Below are 20,198 nucleotides of genomic sequence, written 5' to 3'. Positions count from 1 at the left end.
GAATGATTCCCATTGGGTCCGTCGTGAACAGCTCGCATTAGCATCGCGGGCTCTCTACCGGCCACGCAAGTCAGATAAGGACCTGCTACACTTCGGCGTAGAAGTATTCCGTTGTGAATGCAGTACCGCGCACTTGTGACCTTGAGTTTCCTAGCTGCCCACTTGTCGGCTGGGAGTTCCCCTTTTTCAACGTAAGCCCAGATCGGGCTCCGCCAGTCATCTGCCCCCCAGCTGTTAGAATTCGTGCTGCTCGAGGTGGCATGTGGGATAACGGCTTGATTGTCAGCTGGTGAGCCCGATGATTCCGGAGCTGAATTTTCGTCGAGCTCGGCGAGAGGTGGGTGAACTTCCATTGGGGTAAGCAAGACAAGGTCCAGATCTTCCGAGGTTCGAGAGTCCGCAGCCGTCTTACGAGCTGCTTCCTCAGCGGCCAGCTGTTTTTTCATTGCGCGGGTCACGACGTGTGTGCCCTCCAGCCGGATGCTTGGAAACTGGATGACTTCGACGGGGATGATCCTTGTTGTCGCAGGATCCGAAGTGGAGGCCAAAGATGCTAAAGCATCCGCAGCAGAGTTCTCACTTCGTGGGATCTTAGTGATTTCGAACTCCTCGAACTTGGCGACTAACTCCCGAGCTGTGGACAAATAAGCCTCCATCCGGCCATCCTTTGTTTCGTACTCCCCCAAAAACTGGTTGGTGACCAGCTGCGAATCGCAAAAAGCTCGAAGTTTTCGGACACCAATCCCCACTGCGAGGCGTAAGCCGGCGAGGAAAGATTCGTACTCAGCTTCGTTGTTGGATGCACTGAAAGCCAAGCGAAATGATTGCTCGATCACTTCGCCTGTAGGAGAAGTGAGGCGGACCCCAATTCCTGCCCCCGATTTGGAAGAAGCTCCATCAACATACAGCGTCCATGGAATTTCGACAGTGTCGCTAGCCGAGGAGGCTAGTGGGAGTTCGATCAAGAAATCGGCCAGCACTTGTGACTTCGCACAAGTTCGAGTCCGGAACTCGATGTCATATTCGCTCAACTCAACAGACCATTTAGCCAGCCGCCCGGATTGGCTCGGACTATGTAATACCGTCCGAAGTGGCTGCGTCGTCAGGATTATGATCGTATGGGACTGGAAGTAAGGCCGCAGTTTCCTTGCCGAAGTGACTACTGCTAGGGCCAATTTTTCCATCATTGGATACCTCGACTCCGCTCCGGTGAATGACTTGCTGATATAGAAAATTGGTCGCTGCTCCCCCCTTTCTTCGCGAACCAAAACTCCACTGACCGCACTATCCGATACAGCTACGTAAAGAAAGAGTGGCTCTCCGAACTCAGGCTTCGCCAAGACCGGCGGTTCAGATAGATAAGCTTTGAGTTGGGCGAATGCTTCCTCACACTTCGCATCCCACAAGAAAGTTTTTCCCCCTTTTCGTAACAGCTGGTAGAAAGGGAGGCATTTGTCCGTAGATCGAGAGATGAAGAGGTTGAGAGCTGCGATCCGTCCGTTAAGGCGCTGCACTTCGCGCAAGGTCCTAGGAGAACTCATAGACAGGAAAGCATTAATTTGCCTCGGGTTCGCTTCAATTCCTCTTTCTGTGACGATATACCCCAGAAATTCTCCTGATGGAACTGCGAAGGTGCACTTCGTGGGGTTGAGCTTCATCCCGAACTGATCCAGGACGTCGAAGCAGACTTTCAGATCGGCGAGATGCGAACTGGCTTCCATCGATTTCACCAGCATGTCATCGATGTAAACTTCCATGGTTTTTCCGAGTTGATGCTCGAACATTCGGTTCACCAGTCTTTGATAGGTTGCTCCCGCATTTTTTAGCCCAAAAGGCATCACCTTGTAGCAATAGATCCCGCGGTCCGTAATGAATGCAGTCTTCTCCTGGTCGTCCGGGTTCATTAGGATTTGGTTGTAGCCAGAGAATGCGTCCATGAAGGACATCAGCTCGTGACCCGAAGTGGACTCAACTAACCGGTCGATATGCGGAAGTGGAAAGCTGTCTTTGGGGCACGCCTTATTCAGGTCGGTGAAATCAACGCAGACTCGCGACTTTCTGTTCTTCTTTTTGACAACGACTGTATTTGCGAGCCACTCAGGGTATTTTACTTCGCGTATCTGTCCCGCCTTCAGCAAACGTTCAACCTCTTTGTTAACGATTTCAGCTCGCTCAGGACCCAGCTTCCTTCGCTTCTGCTTTACAGGTCGGAACGTAGGGTCCACATTCAGCTCGTGGGAAGGTGGCCATTCTTTCTTTCAGGAAGGTTATCAGGGCGGCACGGAGCTCGCTATCCAATCCCACTCCGATCTTGATTTCTTGATCCGGGAACTTGCCATTGATGAAAATGGACTCAGTGAGGTCACCTTTTAGCTGCTTCCGAACTGGATTTTTCGGGACCTCGAGCTGTGGTTGCTATTGGATCAGGAGTTTGTGACTTGCGAGGTAACAGCTCCTGGCCGTCCTTTGGCTTCCCAGAACCTCCCGGACTCCTTGTGGGGTCGGAAATTTGACGCACTGATGGTACGTCGAGGCCACCGCCTTCATCTGATAGAGCCAGGGAGTTCCCAAAATAACATTATAGGCCGCAGGTCGGTCGAAGACCGTGAACTCCACCATTTTAACCACTCCTTGAGTGGACACTGGTAATGTGATCGTGCCCAAAGACATCGACGTCTCGCTAGTGAACGAGACCAGGGGTGAGGGCGGTCCTGCGATGTGCTCTTTTCCGATACCAATTCTGGTGAGCGTCTCAAGGAAAATCAAGTCTACCGAACTCCCAGTATCAATTAGGATTCGGCAGACTTCGTGGTTCGCTACATCAAGCGAGATGACGAGCGCGTCATCGTGCGGAGTGTCCAACCCCTCAGTTTCCTTCTCGGAGAAAGAAATTTCAGGTAGATCACTGGCTATCAACTTAGCTCGCTTCGGCTGGGGGCTAGTGAGCTTCCGCTGATGGTCTTTGATCGCAGTGATGGAGTTCCGAAACAGACGTGATCCTCCCATTATCACATCGATTCTTTTCTTGGGAGCTTCACTTCCATCAGACTGCTTTGGTTTCTTTGAAGGTGGAGCGTCCTCGTCCATTTCGGGAATCGCTTTTTGCTCCAATTCTTCAATTGTGACATTCGGCATTTCTCCCGCCACATACTTCTCTGCGAGGAGATGCATCAACTTCTTACAGTCACGAGTAGAATGACTGTTGGTTTTATGGAGCTCGCAGTACGTGTCCTCATCTCGGACCCACTTGTTACTCGGGAGTACGCCGCTCTTGGAGCGCGGTGAAAATGGTGGTTTGGACGGTGAATTCTTTGGAGAATTCTTCTTGGGAGATTGGGTGACTGCGAAAGTGCTCGGCCCGGACTTCGGAGTCGTAGGCGGAGTCTTTTTGGCAGGTGCTTCGAAGCGCGGTTTCCCTGCAGACGGGGCGTTTTGTTTTTGCGCAGCGGCGAGTTTGTCTTCTTCTGCGACTATCCAGTTCGAAGCCCGGTGTAGTGCGTCCTGAATAGTTGGGAAACGATTCACGGACAACTCTTCGCGGAAGTGAGATTCGTGCCACAGGCCGTTCTTAAGCGCGGCCAGGGCTGTGGAGTCCGAAAGTCCGGGAATTTTGACCTGGATCTCCTTGAACTTTGTTATGTAAGACCGAAGGGACTCTCCAGCCTTTTGGCTTAAGTTCCAAAGCTGAGCATCCGTCACCGCAGTTTCGATTAGGCTAGAATACTGCTTGACGAACGAGGTCGACAGCTCGTTAAAGTTTGTTATGGAGCCAGCTGCTAAGGATGCGAACCAAAGCAGTACCGGTCCACTAAATGTTTCTGCGAACAGCTTGCAGTACCCAGCGTCTGCTTCATGGGGCTCGAGGTCCACCCGGCTAGCTGTCAGCAAGAAAGTCTTGAGGTGATTGGTCGGATCTCCTTTTCCTTCGTAGCTCGAGAACTTAATTTTGCCAGTGTTCTTGATGCGGACTCGGGCTATTTGGTCGGAAAAAGGAGTTCGCCTCGACTCCTCGATCACTCGGAATATATCCGGAGCTGAGGTGGTTGCACTATGCATCACAGACCGCATGTCCCGAATTTCGCTCTGCATGCGGAAGATCTCGGGATTGACAGTATATCCCGCAGCCGAAGTGTTTCCATCTACGGGGAGAGGAAGACGGACTGGAACCTCGGAAGATCGGACGACGCAAGGCTGAACCGGTGTGCGAACATCGCCGGCCAGCGGTAGCGCTGTTTGTGTGTTGGTTTGAGGTGGGAACGAATCTCCCGGAGTGACATTTGTTGCTGCTACTTGCGAGGTGGAAGGTGGTGTCACACCGGAGAAATCCAAAGCGCGTCGACGCGGGTTTTGGTCGGAGGACAGGAGGTCGACCCGGTCGGCGTAGGCGCGGTGGGAGGCCGAGAGATCGGCTACGGACGTCGTGACTTCCTCCAAACGAGTGGAAATCTGCCCCTCCAAATTGTCGAAACGTTCAGTAAGAGCGGCGGAGGCGGCTTGCTGATGGTCGGACTTCTCGGACAAGTCCTGCAGGAGCTTCTGGATCACCTCCAAGGATGCCTGATCGGGAGAGCTGGCTGCCATAGCGGTGGTTGTGTGGAATGAACTTGCGTATGAAGTCGGAACTGGTGAGAGTCAGGCGATAACTCCCCTCCTTCTAGCGCCAAATGTGAGAACAGAGAATATGCTTCTCCTTCCGAAGTGATTTTAATTGTGGAGGAGCTTGTCGCCGTAAACAGTTCCGAACTAAAATAATAAGAGTTTTAGAATTTGAATTTGTATTGCCTTTTTTTGGAAAAAAATCTCGGGATCCTTTACAAATGACCTCCCCCTTACATATTTATACCGACCCATTTACTACTCAATTAATACGGAATTAATAGTGCGCGATCCGCGCAGCCTAATTAACCCTCTTAAATGCGGGAATCTTTGACCGGGCCCGAGCTGCGAGCTGTCGAGCACGGAACGTCTCCGTGCTCCCTTCCTTTCTCCGGGCCTGATGGGCCGATCAATAACACCTCCTCGGCCCATTAGGCAAGCCTGACTTAGGCCCTCTTGCCTATTGCCCGAGATGGTAGATCGTGGGTACAACAACTAGCACCATCAGCATGTTGGCTCAAACCCAAGTCAGAACGATGGTCTTTCCTCACACCAACTCTAACACGATGGCTCCTCGGTCTCAGAGACTTTCTAAGACGTTCTTCTTTTCTGCATTCTCGCCTCGATCTATGGTACGTGAACGACCCATCATCATCATCATCATCAACATCATCAGTATCACTATTATCACCACAGTCATTCTCTATATATCTGTGGTGTCTGCGTCTTCTTCTACGTTTAGAGTGCAAGAGATCATAGCAGAAGAAACTACAGCAATAGCTAAGAATGTAGAACCAACAAGAGACCAAAACCCATAGGAATCCGCAGAAACCGTGGATGATACAATGCCAAAACCCAACTTTGTATAGCATGTAGATGAAGAATAGAAAAAAGTAGGATACGATTAAGATTAATGCGGTTTTGGCAAGATTTGCCACGCAGAAATTCTCAATGTAGCATATGAGATCCCACGGTGATGGACAAACCGAACTGTTCCAAGTAAGATTTGTTTTAGTTTCCGGCCTGTAAGCAGTCAAGTAAGATTATGGTAAATATAAGTGTATGATTTTTGTGTATTACCTGCAAGATTTTCCAGATAGAAAGTCAAGTGGAGAACCAAAGAAGTTTCCGATAGAATTAGAGAATCCGGTGAAGAATGAGTCCAACACGTTACCCATCACGACCAACTTCAGATTCCGATTATTATTATGGATAAGTTATACTTGTCTGCCGCAATAGGCAAATTTAACAGACAATAAATTAGAGAGGTTTGAGAAGAGAAAGCCGCTTTGTAACTGCTTAAGATCTGGTGGTTACTGCTAATTTATTTGCAGTTTCACCTGTTTTTTTTTTTAACGTTGTTTCGTGTCCTTTAGTAAAAATGAAATAAAAATAGAAACCAGTGAGAGTACAAGTGTTATTTCTTCGTTAACTCTACGAACTGAAATAAAATTATCCAAGAGGGGAGAGATCAACCATCATCAAGATTCAGGAAGCCATAATTTCAGAGAAGGGAATGATCATATGATTTAACCGGGATGTGAAGGTTACGCTACTTAAAACCGGATTACAATGAAAAACAACTTGGATAGAAGAAGAAGCTGATCAATCCATCCTTCCCTTAAGGATCCTCTCCTTAATCTCTGTAGGTGTTCTGTACAACATATCACCATGAAAGTTTGTTTTAAGAACTAATTTTTGATATCAAAAGTGGGAAAAAAAAAAAGAAGAAACCCATTGAGAAGAACTGAGAACTTACACAATGTAAACATGTCCTCCCCAACCACTCAGACAATCACGGTCAACTGATGAGAGAAGTGCTTGTGATATTGTCTCGAACAATTCCTCAGCTTCCTGAAAAATCCCCATTTTTGTTAAGCCAGAGTCTTTGATACATAGGTCTACATACAACGGAATATGGCTAACAAGCTCAAAGTTTAAACACCTCATGCCAAAATGGACAATTGAAGATATCAAAGAGATAACTAAAAGCTATTTTGATCTCTACGGGCATATATGCACCCTAATTTCAACATTCCATTTTTATATATAGTAACGACCTTAAACCTATCAAACATCAACGCCTAACTGTGGCTATGCATTTGCGCTGACAGATTCAGTAATAAAGAAACAGAGGATAAAGTTGCAAGTGGACAAACCATATCAGGCTTGTACATTGCCTCGCAGGCTCCATACAGTGATTCTGAAGCAGTTCCAGATACAACAAAATCTTTAGCCAACTCTCTGCATTTAGAAGAAAACAATCATTATACCATGTTCTCTGTTATATCAAGCAATTAAAAGAAAATGTAACAGAATATGCAGCCATTAGTTCGTAACAACAAACACAAGATAGAGAAATGTATCAAAAGTTCAAAACAGTATGCAGACGAAAGGGAAAAAGCAACCATGATCATTTCCCACTTATAGGAACAATTCCCAAAACCCCCCCAAAAGCATAATGGATAACTTTCATGAAACATATGGCTCAAGGACTAAACAGACCACACTAACCAAGCTAATGACATTTATATGCAAAAGGAAAAAGCTTCCACACGAATCAGAAATTTAACCAAGAAAATATATGAACATACTTGGCTCCGATAGAGTCCATCGTGCAAATGAAAGGCTTGTCATCATCTCCCAAGCCGGCAATCACAGGTTGGCATAAGTAAGGACCAAACCTGAAATAAAGCAGCCAATCTGAATTATCATTCTGAATCATAATTCAGAGACAAACTTAGCAAATTAGTCCTAACCAGAAGCAAATCAGTCCTAACCAGAATCAGAGGCAGCATCACAAACAACAACAGGCAACTAATAAAGCAAATCGACTTGATAAACTAGGCACTAACCTCTTCTCGTAAAGAATGGCTGAGACGAGACTAGCGAAAGTTTCAGGTTTCATGTCTCTCTCTTCCCGGAGCTGGTAAAGCTTATGACGAAACACCAACCGCTGGTACCTTTCAAACATCAAAGACAAAAACCAAGAAAAAAACTCTCGTCAATTCAATTCAAAAAACGTAAAAACAAAACAAATATGAGGACATGTGGAAGCTAGCAAGATAGTTTTACAGTGTTTGAACATCGGTAGCGAGACCAGAAAGGCCGATGAAGACACGATCGTGGATCTTGGAGATTCTCTGGAAATCAGTGGCGATTGTTTGTAGCTGGACACCGAGTCTACGATCACTGGCGATGGCGAAGCAGTTCTTACCTACCATAGCCACGACGGCACTTCCATTGTACTCGAAGATCTAAATCGCCACAAAATCATCAAACAATTTTTTATCGTTCAGTCACTATCTAAACCATTGAAGCGTAAAACTAATAGAGAGTTTGAGGTCTCTGAGATTCAAATCAAGAAAAAAAGAGAACTGGGAGTGATGAAACTTACCGACATCGGAAACTTAGGGTTTTCAGAGTAGAATTTGGAGCTTTTCCGAACGGAGGAGAAATCTGAGAAGGTGGAGGAGAGAGAGAGAGAGTACTAAGTAAAGTCGACGGTGGCTTGGAGAAAAATCCAGCCGGACTTTTTTTCGCCTTCAATATAGTTTGGGCCTAATTTACGTAGGCCTCTTTTTATTGGGCTTAATGAGGAAAATTAATTAAATTTTGTCGAGATTCATAAAATATTTCAGGTCAATGGTCAACTAAACTGTCCCATATTCATTCACACAACTCCCTTGGCTATGTGATTTCACACAATTCCACTATTCGGTACATTGCAATATACAAGTGCGAGTCGTTGAGACAAAGAGATTTGCAAAGGGAACAAACAATTCGAAGCATGAATGATTAAGAAGTTACAAGTACAAATCAATGTTGAGTTCTCTAGTAAATAATGATCATAAGAACCAACTACGCTCAAACGCCCACACCAACTAACCAGGGAGCCAAATATTGTATCAGCCAGAGAATTGCCTGACGAGCCATTAGTTCTTTGTAAGGTCAAGTTTCTGGACTTGACGCATCGAGGATGCCTTTACGTCTAGCAAATTTCCTTCTGACACTTGGGGTAGAGCATATAGTTATGGCTTCATCGTGCCACAGCTAGTTTCATTTATCTTCCGCAGATGTGTCCGGTTTGTTAATGGGCTGGGAAAACGACTGCAAGAGAGTTTTTTGAGCAGGTAACTCGGCGATGAAAAGCAATGTTTGAGCCCAACCAGCATATTCACCATATTTACTCACAAATGCTTCTGCCACTCGGCCGTGGAGTTTAGCTGTCAGTTTTGCACCAGCAAGGTCTGGCAGTAGATAATTTGTGGCGATCTGATCCATTTCCCCATAACAAAACACAAATAAAAGCTACTTAAGTCACCACAGAAAAATGTATTTGTATCTGAATTTAGCAGTAGCTATAAAATATAGAAACCAAAGATTTCGATGAGCTTTGTTTACCTTCCAGACATGTGTGTCAACGGGAATGGCACTATGCTGATCAAGAGAAAACAGAGCTATGCAAGCTGCTACCTTTGGACCAACACCAGGTAACGTACACAGCTCAGCAACTGCCTCTTGAAGATCCAATTTGCGTAAAGAAAGAAGCCATTCATTACCACCACCAGGCTTTGACTGCAAAGCATTCACTGTACCTGTTATGTATTTGGCTCTGCTCACCCACACAACATGGAACCACAATCAGTATTTGCCACTCAGAAGAACATTACCAATCAGAGAAAATGCTACGAATAATGGAGGTATAAGCTTCAATCAAAGTTTTATCCTAAATGGCTAATTGATCAATAGGCAGTAAAGTTAGATAAGTGTGATGAAGCAAGCAAGCACACCTGTAACCAAAACCAGCCTTTCTAAGTTCTGCTTCAGAAACCCTAGATAACCGATCTAACGATGGGAACTGATGAAATGCAAATCCTTCAATGTCACCCAAATGTAACCCTAAAGAGGAGACGAAATCAACCATCTTGGTAATCCTGGAGATATTATTGTTGGACGAGCACAAAAACTGAATTAAGCACTCGAGCGGATCCTGTCTCAGCACACGAGCGCCACGAAGATGTTTAGCCAGCTCTCCGAAACGAGGATCCTTCTTCGAGAAATCAGACCATAGCTCAGCTAACGAGATCTCGGCATTGAGAAAATCCAGCAGCGCAAGCTCCGCTCCTGATTTAGGGCTAGTGCTGCTGCAATGGACGCAGTAGGAAACCGTGTCGTCTCCTGGACGCTGGCGGAGAGAGACGAGGTGAGGTCCTATCGTTCCGCTGTACTGAATCGCTCCAGTCTGCTTCCACCGGAATGTTTGACCCGTCGGAAAAGTTAACGGTAGAGTCAGCTCCGTGTGGGTGAGTTTTAACGGGAACCATTTTGGTGCTCCTGTTCTGTGTAGCTTCTGTTTCAGAATCGGTGTGACCGGCGGAGACAGAGGTGGTTTCGTGGTGGCGGAGATCGCCGGCGAAGAAGATGTTGCACGAGGTCTCTTCATCGCCGTTGCTCGTTAACGGAACCACCCACGCGAGCGAGCGGACCCTTAATGTATCAATTTAAACCGGTTTAATCAATTTGAACCGGATTAATCAATTTGAACTCAAAAAGAATTGTTTTCGTTATCTCTTTCAATCAATCTAAACCAAAGTAAATGTGATTCAAAAAATTAATTAAAGCTTTTCATTATTGCGATTATGTATAATTTAATTATTATTTTTTTTTCAATCAAACATTAATTAAAAAATAACTCCAACGTTGGTTGCTCAAACCGAAACCGGAAGGTAAAAGTTTACAAAATATATTGTATATATGTATATTTTTATTATCCAACTATATATATGCAATCTATGTAATACGCTTGCTCCACAAGTCAATTGAAAATTTAATATTTTTTTCCTCAAAAACAAAAAATGTCATTTGTCGAAAAATTAAAATGTTAGACATATTAAAGAAAAATATCATAACATAATTCTTAAAGTTGGTAAACATATACTCTTCGGTAACACACACTCTCTCTCTCTGATTTGATACTTTTTCAAATAGTTGACGGTAAATTATTGAACACAGTACTTATTAATGAGAACAAGTTAATCGGCTCGATTCATTCCCAATTAGAAGAAGATAATCATGAGACATTAAAAAAAAACAAGTTAGAGTTGTTTTCAAAGTTCCAAATAAACCAATTTTTGGCGATATAATAGGTTTTTAGATTCGAAATAATTAAATTATATAAAAAATACCCCTCAGATATGATAACATTCTAAGCATTATTCACATTTTTTCATGACAATTTGGAGTTCATTGCTCGATTTGCCTTCCTAAGCAAGTTTTTTGTTGTTTTTTTTACAAAATATGTAGATTAGCTTAGACGAATCCATTGGAGGTTGCTAATCTCTTCCTTCCTACAAGTTCTATTTTTATATTTTTACTACTTCTGTTACTTTTGGTGATGAATAAGCGTAAATAAGAGATTTAGGAATTAAAATATGTTTTCAAGCTGAGATTAAATCATCTCGGCGAGGATATTTATATTAGAATTGGGTTTCATTATAACACCCTTGTGTAAGTTGTGTTCTAGTCCCCTCTTTCATTCTGTTGGATATTTATTGATTCCGGCATGAAGTAGGATTCTTCGGCTTATCTTAGGAAACTCTCCATTTAGCATGAACTATATTTTAACCCGCGGTACACCGCAGACATATAATTTTTATTACAGTTTATATTTTATGTTGTATCTGTTTGTTAAATATTGGATGTTTTGTAAATAGAGGAATAACTAAAATTTTCGGTTGTTGTACGGCTAAATATTTAAATTATTTTTTTAATTCGCAATGTACTTCATAATCATTTGTTTGTTATATTTAGTTTATTTTGTTTAGTATTTAAGATTCTATTTTGATTTTTATTTATAATAATAAAAATAAGGGGTCTAAATACATAATCAGTAATTTATACGGTGTGATTAAGTCACATTTTCCTAATGATTTAATTATTTTATACAATCTTAGTTAAATCAACTTGATTTTATGTCAAATATTCTAATATTAAATAATTAAATAAAGATTTAACCCGTGTTAACACAATAATATTTTATTAATTCCAACATGTTCTCTTTATAACTCATATACTATACAACTTTTAGACTTTTTTAATTTTACATATTCGTAATAGTTAAAAATTTTATTAAGTATATATATGTTAATGATAATATTAAAATAAATGTCAATCGAAGTTTGTTTTACGTTAAGAATCAAAGCTCAAAGGTTTTGGATAACAAAATGGGAATCAAATTGTTGTTTTTTTTTATTTGTAAAGGATTCAAATATAAAATATATTTAAAACATAACAGAATGTGTGGTTAAATATATGATAGTTTATATTTCCATATTGATTGCTGTTATTTTTTTTGTTGAAATGAAATGTAAAATATTTAGGAAACAAAATCTGGAGTGATGTTAGTTTTGGAAAAATTTTAGGGGTTAATGTAAGCAAATAACTTTTTAAATAAACAAAACTAAAAGAGCATAACACAAAATGTACTTCAAAAATGTTAATATAGATATATCTTTCTTGACTGAAAGTTTCGAGAATTGGCAGAAGCATCCACCTCCACAAGCTTAAGTAAATCATTAGTCTCTCTTTTGAACATATGAAAACCTCTATCATCATCATCATTTAGTGATTAGTGATTTAAGAGATCTCTTTAGGGCTTTGAGCTTATCCACTATGAATCCAGGTACTCTCAGTCAACTGTGTATTCGGATCCGGGTATTTTGCTTACAAACCATTACTGATTTTGTTCATCTCTATCGCTTGCAGCTCGTCTTCCTCAAACACCTTTATTTTGCTATTATGGTCGTTAATTTTAGTAATATATAAATTAGTTTAAACGAGTTCATTGGAGGTTGCTAATCTCTTCTTTCCTACAAGTTCTATTTTTATATTTTTACTACTTCTGTTAATTTTGTTGATGTATAAGCGTAAATAAGAGATTTTGGAATTAAAATATGTTTTCAAGCTGAAATTAAATTGATAATTCATGAGGATTTCAAACAGAGCAAGATTATCATTTAGAAAATCGAACCAAACACAAAAAAAAATTAATAAATTATGCCTGATTGTTTTTAATAGCAAATCCCAAAATAAAATGATATTAAAAAGGTGGATTTCTAAGAAAACTAATAATAATTACATAACTAATTATCATTGTAAACAATGACGAACAAAAAAATGAGGAAAAATGTTGAAACTAAATATATAATTATTGAAGAAATATATCTTGTTTTTTTTAAAAATCTTAAAATTTTGTAATGTGAAATCTTATAAATTAGTGTAAAACCAAAAACCATCCTCAAAATGTTAACGTGTTTTATCCCAAGTCTGAGTAAATAGTTTGTTGAATGCTAAACATCCAACTTTGCTAAATATGAAAAAAGTAAACTTAATGATGAATACATGATAGATGTTTTTCATCATCTTATTGTGTGATAAAGAACATATTAATATTTAACTTTTTTTTTTCAAAAATATTAATATTTAACTTTGATAGTGATTATATGATCGATTATTATGATATCAAAAAATATATATATGATACACATGAAATATCTCCTACTTTGTATCGTATTATTTTATGTTAAATTAGTGAAATTATGGTGGAAAATAACGGTTTGATGAGAGGAGTACTGTATGTCTATATGAAGAATTAGAAAAATACTTAGGTTCACCCTTAGGGGTGAACCTATGTATTCACCCCTCCCTTTTCAACCAATCACAATGTTCTATTTAATATTTTATTTAAAAATAAATCAAAATTAATATTTAAAAGTAAAATAAATTAAGGAAACAAATTCTGTATACTTTTATTTAAGGAAAGCTAAATATTGACTTGGTTTAGATTTTAAAATTAGAACAAAATTATATGTCGGTTTGGGTTTACAAATAAGATGGTTAAGGTTTAGATTTTACAATTAGAACGAAATCATATGTCGGTTTGGGTTTACAAATGAGATGGTTAGGGTTTAGATTTTACAATTAGAACGAAATTATATTTTGGTTTGGGTTTACAAATTAGATGGTTAGGGTTTAGATTTTACAATTAGAACAAAATTATATGTCGGTTTGGGTTTACAAATTAGATGGTTAGGGTTTAGATTTTACAATTAGAACGAAATTATATGTCGGTTTGGATTTACAAATTAGATGGTTAGGGTTTAGATTTTACAATTAGAACGAAAGTATATGTCGGTTTGGGTTTACAAATTAGATGGTTAGGGTTTAGATTTTATAATTAGAACGAAATTATATATCGGTTTGGGTTTATAAAAGAGCGGTTTAAGTTTTTAATTTTAGAATAATATACACAGATTTTATTTATTTATATAATAAGGGGGTGAATGAAGAGGTTCACCCCTAAGGGTGAACCCAAGTATTGTGAGAGGAGTATGTCCATGTTAATTGGTTCGGTTAACCACCACACCAGTATCACCCCTACCCTTAATGTATCAATTTCAATCGGTTTAACCAATTTGAACTAAAAAACCGAACAAAACCGTTAATTATATCTTAAATGTGAAACCAAACGGTATCAATACAAACCGAAGTAAATTTGATTATAAACCGAAATCGGATTGGTTAACCAAGCTTGAAATCTTGAAGTCAAACCTGCGTTTCCGAACTTCTTACACAGCCAGAAGGTTAGAATTAACAAATACAGAAGACTAAAAAGAAACCAATGGCGAAATAAATTCCGAGAAAAAGGTTTGCTGTGGGTTGCTCGAGCTCTAGAAGAAATCAGAGCGACTCGGAGGAACAGAAGAAGACAAAGAAAGCAATTCTCTCTTACACTTTTGATTCCACAGAACCCTAAACCTCAATTTCTCTATCTTACATCCACAAGAATGCCAGCTTCTGAAGGTAAAAAATTGCAATTTAGAAACGAGTTTTTTTTTCTATCTTCCCTCAAAATCCAATTTTGAATTGGGATTTGACTTACCCATTTAGATCGTATCTATGGGTATTGTTTACTTTTGCGAATTGAATTACTCTTTTTCCCAATTCCGTCGCAGATAGAAGAGGGAAATGGAAACGACGGAAGCGAGGTGGGTTATCGGCGGCGAGGAAACCGAAACAAGAGGAGGAAGATATCGAGGAAGAAGACGAAGACAACAACAACAACAACGAAGAAATTGATGACGTTGATAATAATAATGCCGATGAGCTTCACCAGAACGGCGGCGCAACTCCCGATCCAGGACACGGTATTGGCGAAGTAGTTGAAGATTCCGGTTCGCGCATCTCTGATTTCCCCTCTGTGGTTAAGCGTGTTGTGATCCGTCCACACGCGTCTGTAACCGCTGTTGTGGCTGCTGAGAGAGGTGGTTTGATTGGGGAGACTAGAGGTCAAGGCTCGCTTCCGGCTCTGGAGAATATTGCATATGGGCAATTGCAAGCGTTGTCTACTGTGCCGGCTGATGCTCTGTCTTTTGATCTCGAGAGGAGTGATGGAGCGTCTTCTGCTTATGTTATCTCTCCACCACCTATATTGGAAGGAGAAGGTGTTGCTAAACGGTTTGGGGATCTGGTCCATGTCTTGCCTATGCATTCAGGTTTGTTTGTTTCTCTTGTCCTTCTGTTCATGAGTTTGCATATGAATTGAATACTTGTAAGTGTTGGCTATGTTGAAGTTAGAAGTGAGGCTTAATGCAGTATCAGATTTTGCTGGTTGGTACTAGTATTGTAGTAGTCATATTTGTTGTCAAGAATTTGATTTTTCTTAAGATATCTCAAAGGGTTCTTATGCCGGTAGCTCCTGAATGTATAAGGTCTTATCTGACTTCTATCTAGTGCGTGGTTCTTAGTTTACATTACTCTGAAAGCAACTCCATTTCATATCAGATTTTTGTTATGGTCTGTGTGATGGAAAGGGAGAGGTATTAGAACTCTTGCACATCATCTATGTATATGTATTAATAAAATTAGAATAACTGCTGGCTTTGAGTAGCCCTAGGTTTCTTTGATCAGAATTGTATCTTGAATGGATTATGCTAGTGATGTCCTCTAAATTTTACTTGGGCTATGTTCTTGGAGGTTATGTTCAGAAGTATCCTGATTTCCCTCTTAGTTTATTTTTATTTCTGATATTTTGGTTCACAGTGCTCGAATTTATTGTTTTACTTTTGCTGTTACATTTGAACAGATTGGTTTGCACCAAATACAGTGGATCGGCTTGAAAGGCAAGTGGTGCCACAATTCTTCTCTGGAAAATCGCCAAATCATACACCCGAAAGTTATATGGAATTCAGGAACGCAATTGTTTCAAAATATATGCAGAACCCTGAAAAGACACTGACGATTTCTGATTGTCAAGGATTGGTAGATGGTGTTGACATTGAAGATTTTGCACGAGTTTTCCGTTTTCTTGATCACTGGGGAATAATCAATTACTGTGCCACTGACCAGTCACATCCTGGGCCTTCTAGAGATGCATTGGATGTGAGGGAGGATACAAATGGTGAGGTCCACGTGCCGTCTGCTGCTTTAACATCTATTGATAGTTTGATCAAATTTGACAAGCCCAACTGTAGACACAAGGGGGCTGAAGTGTATTCATCCTTGTCAAGCTTGGATGGTGACATCCCTGACTTGGACATCAGAATTCGTGAACACCTATGTGATAATCATTGCAACCATTGTTCTCGACCTCTTCCAACTGTGTACTTCCAATCGCAAAAGAAGGTTCTTAGCATGCTTTCCCTCACGCATTACTCTTTGTGTATCATTTATCTGATTTTTTTCCATTATAGACTCAAAACCTTATCTTGCTTACTGTTTCGGATATCAGAGCGCTTCTAACTAAATTTGCTTCATCTCTACTTTACAGGGGGATGTAGTCTTATGCTCTGATTGTTTTCACCATGGAAGATTTGTTGTTGGACATTCTTGTCTTGACTTTGTAAGAGTGGATCCATCCAAATTTTATGGCGATCAAGATGGAGACAATTGGAATGATCAGGAAACTCTCTTACTTCTTGAAGCTGTGGAACTCTACAATGAAAATTGGATTCAGATTGCAGATCATGTTGGTTCCAAATCAAAAGCTCAATGCATTCTTCATTTTCTTCGATTACCTGTGGAGGATGGTCTTTTGGATAATGTTGAGGTTCCAGGTGTAACTAATTCGGAAAACCCTGCAAATGGATATGACCACAAAGGACCAGATTCAAATGGAGATATACCCGGTGATTTTGCTTTCCTCATCTCAAACTATTTGTAGCAATGACGTATTGGCTTTAGTTATGTTCTTTGACATGCCATACTCATTGTCGACTTGCCTCTGCAGGATATTCGGAGCAAGATTCTGACACTGAGATCAAGCTTCCTTTTGTGAAGTCTCCGAATCCGGTTATGGCATTGGTTAGTAAACTTTTTTCGCTGCAAATTTGATATGCTCTTCTCATTAGCCTTTTGATCTCACCTGTTAGAGATACTGATCCATGAATCGGTTGATCTAAGGACTAAACTGTATGCATGTTTTGAGTGAAAAAAATAGTCCTCTAGTAAATGTAAGGGTCCTGATACCGATACATTTTAGGTTGCATTTTTGGCATCAGCTGTTGGACCTCGAGTTGCTGCGTCATGTGCCCATGAGTCCCTTGCGATTTTATCTGAGGATGATAGGTTAGCTCCATGACCCTGTCCATTTTAGATATCTTTATATCTTTGTAGTAGAATGAAGTTTAACTATGGACTATACTGAAACTTCTCAATCTATAAAGGATGAAATCTGAGGGAGTGCAAGGGAAAGAAGCTGGAGAAAATCAGCAGCAAGATGGTAAGGCAGTTTACTTGTTTGTTCTCTTTACAGTAATTTCTTGGCTCCTTTGTTTTAGTCTAATCTTCAATACCTACATGCTTTAATTGTAAAAGAAAACTCAGGAGCACATAAAACATCGAGCCAAAACGGAGCAGAACCACCGACTCCACTGCCACAGGATAAGGTTATGGTAGCATTTAGAGCCGGTCTATCAGCTGCAGCAACGAAAGCAAAATTGTTTGCCGATCATGAAGAACGTGAGATCCAAAGGCTTTCTGCAAATATCGTAAATCACCAGGTAAATACCGGAACCAGTTGCTAAGGAGAATTTGTATAGTTGGTTAATTTATTTTGTCAATAGCGTTTGTTAATTGCTGATATCATTAAAAAAAAAAAACCGCAGCTGAAGAGGATGGAGCTGAAACTAAAGCAGTTTGCAGAAATTGAAACGTTGTTGATGAAAGAATGCGAACAAGTAGAGAAAACACGTCAGAGATTTGCTGCAGAACGAGTCCGTATGCTCTCAGCAAGATTTGGATCACCTGGAGGAATCCCTCCACAGACTAATAATAATAATCTCCAAGGGATGTCTCTGTCCACAGGTGGTAACAACATCAATACTCTCTTGCAGCAGCAACAACAACAAGTTTCAGCAACTTCTCAACCAAGCATCATCCCAGGATTCAGCAACAACCCGCAAGTCCATGCGCAGATGCAGTTCATGGCACGCCAACAACAACAGCAACAACAAGCTTTCTCATTTGGCCCGAGATTGCCTCTCAATGCGATACAGACGAATGCAGGATCAACGGCTTCACCAAATGTCATGTTTGGCAACAACCAACTTAATAACCCTGCAGGAGCAGGAGCAGCAGCAGCATCCATCAACCAACCCTCGTTTAGTCACCCAATGGTTAGGTCTTCCACGGGTTCAGGCTCAGGGTCTGGTTTAGGCTTAAACTGAGAAGTATCTCATTAGCTTTACTTAATAGCTTATCAGTATCCATATTTATTTTATTTCCGCCTTGTTATTTGTTATTGGCTTTGAGACAGACCGGTAGTGTTGTTCCTAAGTTAGTAGTGTCTTGTAGTAACAAAATCATTCTCGGTTGTGAATTAAACAGTTACCAATCTTAATGTCTGCTGTCTATGTCTCTCTTCCCTAATATTTTCACTTAGGGGGGTGTATTCAACTTGAGAAATTTATAAATTCTATGTTATTCAATCATGGATTTTAAAAAGTCTATTAAAATCCACTGTTATTGAACTGATGATTTAAAAATCTACTTTAAAATCCATTAAAATCCCTTGTTATTGAACTGATGATTTAAAAATCTACTTTAAAATCCACTGTTATTCAAAACAGTTTTGTGGATTATGATTTTAATAATTTTTAGGATTCTGGAGGATTCTGGAGGATTTGTTTAGTTAAAAATACAGAAATCCAAATCTCATGGTTTTAGGTGAGATTTGAAAGAATTTTACAGAAAATCATATGAACTTCCCTAAAATCTATCAAAATTCTAAATTTCCTAAATCCCATCAAATTCTCCAAAATCATGGTTTGAATACACCCCCCTTACTCTTAACATTTCAGACCGTAGAAGTTGCCTTTTGGACAATACAGACAGTTCCGTTATAAATGTACATTATAGTTCTTGTCGGAATGAAAAAACTCAAATCCTTTTTTATTCAATTTATAATACTCTAAAAATGTTTTTTTTTGCTAAGGAATTAAAATAAAATTAAGGCTAACAGAGGCGAGACTGAGCCCCATCATTAAAATGGTGTTTTTCTCATACAATCGGAATCAGTGCGTTTCAGCGGCGAACCACGGCGAGAGGAGAATGACGATTTCGGCGAACCCCACCTCGAAGAAACCGATCCCTGGCTTGAATCTTCCGACCGAGAAAACGTTGATCCCGTTTCATAGAAATTCTCAAACTCCGATGATGACGATGACGATTCCTCCTGATCGGTCTTTTTAATATCACCACCGCTCTTACTCTTCTTCCACCCAAACAATGACTTGGGAAAGAAACACCCACCTGCTCGAGGGGAAGAAGAACGGAAATACGGAATCAGAGGTCCTGAACATTGGGAGTCGGAATCTGAAGGCGGCGATTTGAGCTTGAAAGACGACGGAGGAGCGAAGGGAGAAACTGGTCGGCTTCTGGATTCAGACGGCGGAAATGGTTTTAATCTGATAGGAGCAAGTCTTTTGGGAGGTTGAAGAAGAGTGTGGGTGGGGTGATGATGATCATCATCATCATCATCACCGGGTTGGGTTTTGGCTACACCGGGTCGGACTTCCCACTGAAAAGGCACAGCTCCGGGTCTTTTGAAAGAATAATCGTCACCTTCGACCATTGAAATTACATACAAGTACAACAACACCCCCCAAAAGAAAATAAAAAGAATCGATTTGTTTCAAATTTCAAGGTATCATCAATTCATCATCATGTAACAACAAGTAGTCAACAACAATAAACACTACTTATAGTTTTGACCAATTATTTTTTAGAACGTATCCAGATTTATTTTTTACAGTTTTATTTTTTTATGTCAGAACTATAAAAGATTCACCGAACTTTGTTGTGTTGACAGCATTTTTATTTTTATTTAGTTATGTTTTCTATAGTTTTGGATATGTGTGTATCCGAACCTTCCTTTTATGTGGGTGTGAGGAATCTTGGTATATTTATTCACTTGTATTTTGTTGCATTTTCGGAAGATTTTATATGATTATCAGAGGTGATAAACAGAATAAAATCTTATATAAAATCTACTATATTTGTTTCTCTTTTTTTTTTGACATTTTGGGATTAATATCTAACAA

The 20,198-nt window shown here is 40.3% G+C and overlaps 5 protein-coding genes across 6 annotated transcripts; 1 reads left to right on the top strand and 4 right to left on the bottom strand.

The window, feature by feature from the left end:
* Positions 1–4,776: 4,776 nt before the first annotated feature.
* Positions 4,777–5,889, bottom strand: LOC104759338 (uncharacterized). The gene is made up of 2 exons (XM_010482282.2): positions 5,677–5,889; positions 4,777–5,586 (listed from the first exon to the last, which is right to left on the bottom strand). The coding sequence occupies exons 1-2, from the start codon at positions 5,772–5,774 to the stop codon at positions 5,043–5,045; spliced, it is 642 nt and encodes a 213-aa protein (XP_010480584.2). The 5' UTR covers positions 5,775–5,889; the 3' UTR covers positions 4,777–5,042.
* Positions 5,890–5,967: 78 nt separating this feature from the next.
* On the bottom strand, positions 5,968–8,153 carry LOC104756511 (proteasome subunit beta type-3-A). Its single transcript, XM_010479116.3, has 7 exons — positions 7,994–8,153; positions 7,672–7,853; positions 7,452–7,559; positions 7,191–7,280; positions 6,756–6,840; positions 6,356–6,450; positions 5,968–6,250 (listed from the first exon to the last, which is right to left on the bottom strand). The coding sequence occupies exons 1-7, from the start codon at positions 7,997–7,999 to the stop codon at positions 6,202–6,204; spliced, it is 615 nt and encodes a 204-aa protein (XP_010477418.1). The 5' UTR covers positions 8,000–8,153; the 3' UTR covers positions 5,968–6,201.
* A 331-nt stretch (positions 8,154–8,484) lies between these two features.
* LOC104756510 (N-glycosylase/DNA lyase OGG1) lies at positions 8,485–10,100 on the bottom strand. Its single transcript, XM_087495260.1, is given in 4 exon segments — positions 8,485–8,660; positions 8,662–8,871; positions 9,001–9,211; positions 9,390–10,100. Coding segments are annotated over 4 exon segments (1,107 nt in total). The 5' UTR covers positions 10,043–10,100; the 3' UTR covers positions 8,485–8,627.
* A 4,104-nt stretch (positions 10,101–14,204) lies between these two features.
* LOC104759337 (SWI/SNF complex subunit SWI3C) lies at positions 14,205–18,584 on the top strand. 2 transcript variants are annotated; one of them, XM_087495257.1, is made up of 9 exons: positions 14,205–14,460; positions 14,613–15,152; positions 15,743–16,281; positions 16,427–16,784; positions 16,886–16,959; positions 17,138–17,223; positions 17,322–17,377; positions 17,473–17,657; positions 17,763–18,584. In XM_087495257.1, the coding sequence occupies exons 1-9, from the start codon at positions 14,445–14,447 to the stop codon at positions 18,321–18,323; spliced, it is 2,415 nt and encodes an 804-aa protein (XP_087351383.1). In that variant the 5' UTR covers positions 14,205–14,444; the 3' UTR covers positions 18,324–18,584. The 2 variants fall into 2 exon arrangements, with proteins under 2 accessions (XP_087351383.1, XP_087351384.1); XM_087495258.1 differs by having other exon boundaries at positions 14,219–14,460; positions 17,482–17,657.
* Positions 18,585–19,026: 442 nt separating this feature from the next.
* LOC104756507 (uncharacterized) lies at positions 19,027–20,072 on the bottom strand. The gene has a single exon (XM_087495259.1). It carries the CDS (start codon positions 19,727–19,729, stop codon positions 19,139–19,141), a length of 591 nt encoding a protein of 196 aa, XP_087351385.1. The 5' UTR covers positions 19,730–20,072; the 3' UTR covers positions 19,027–19,138.
* Positions 20,073–20,198: the final 126 nt, after the last annotated feature.

Source organism: Camelina sativa, chromosome 17 (genome assembly GCF_030686135.1).
Source record: "Camelina sativa cultivar CO46 ecotype springtype chromosome 17, ASM3068613v1".
NCBI classification, from domain to species: domain Eukaryota; kingdom Viridiplantae; phylum Streptophyta; class Magnoliopsida; order Brassicales; family Brassicaceae; genus Camelina; species Camelina sativa.
Note: the sequence above shows the minus strand (reverse complement) of the source record. Positions and strands in the feature narration are given on the sequence as shown.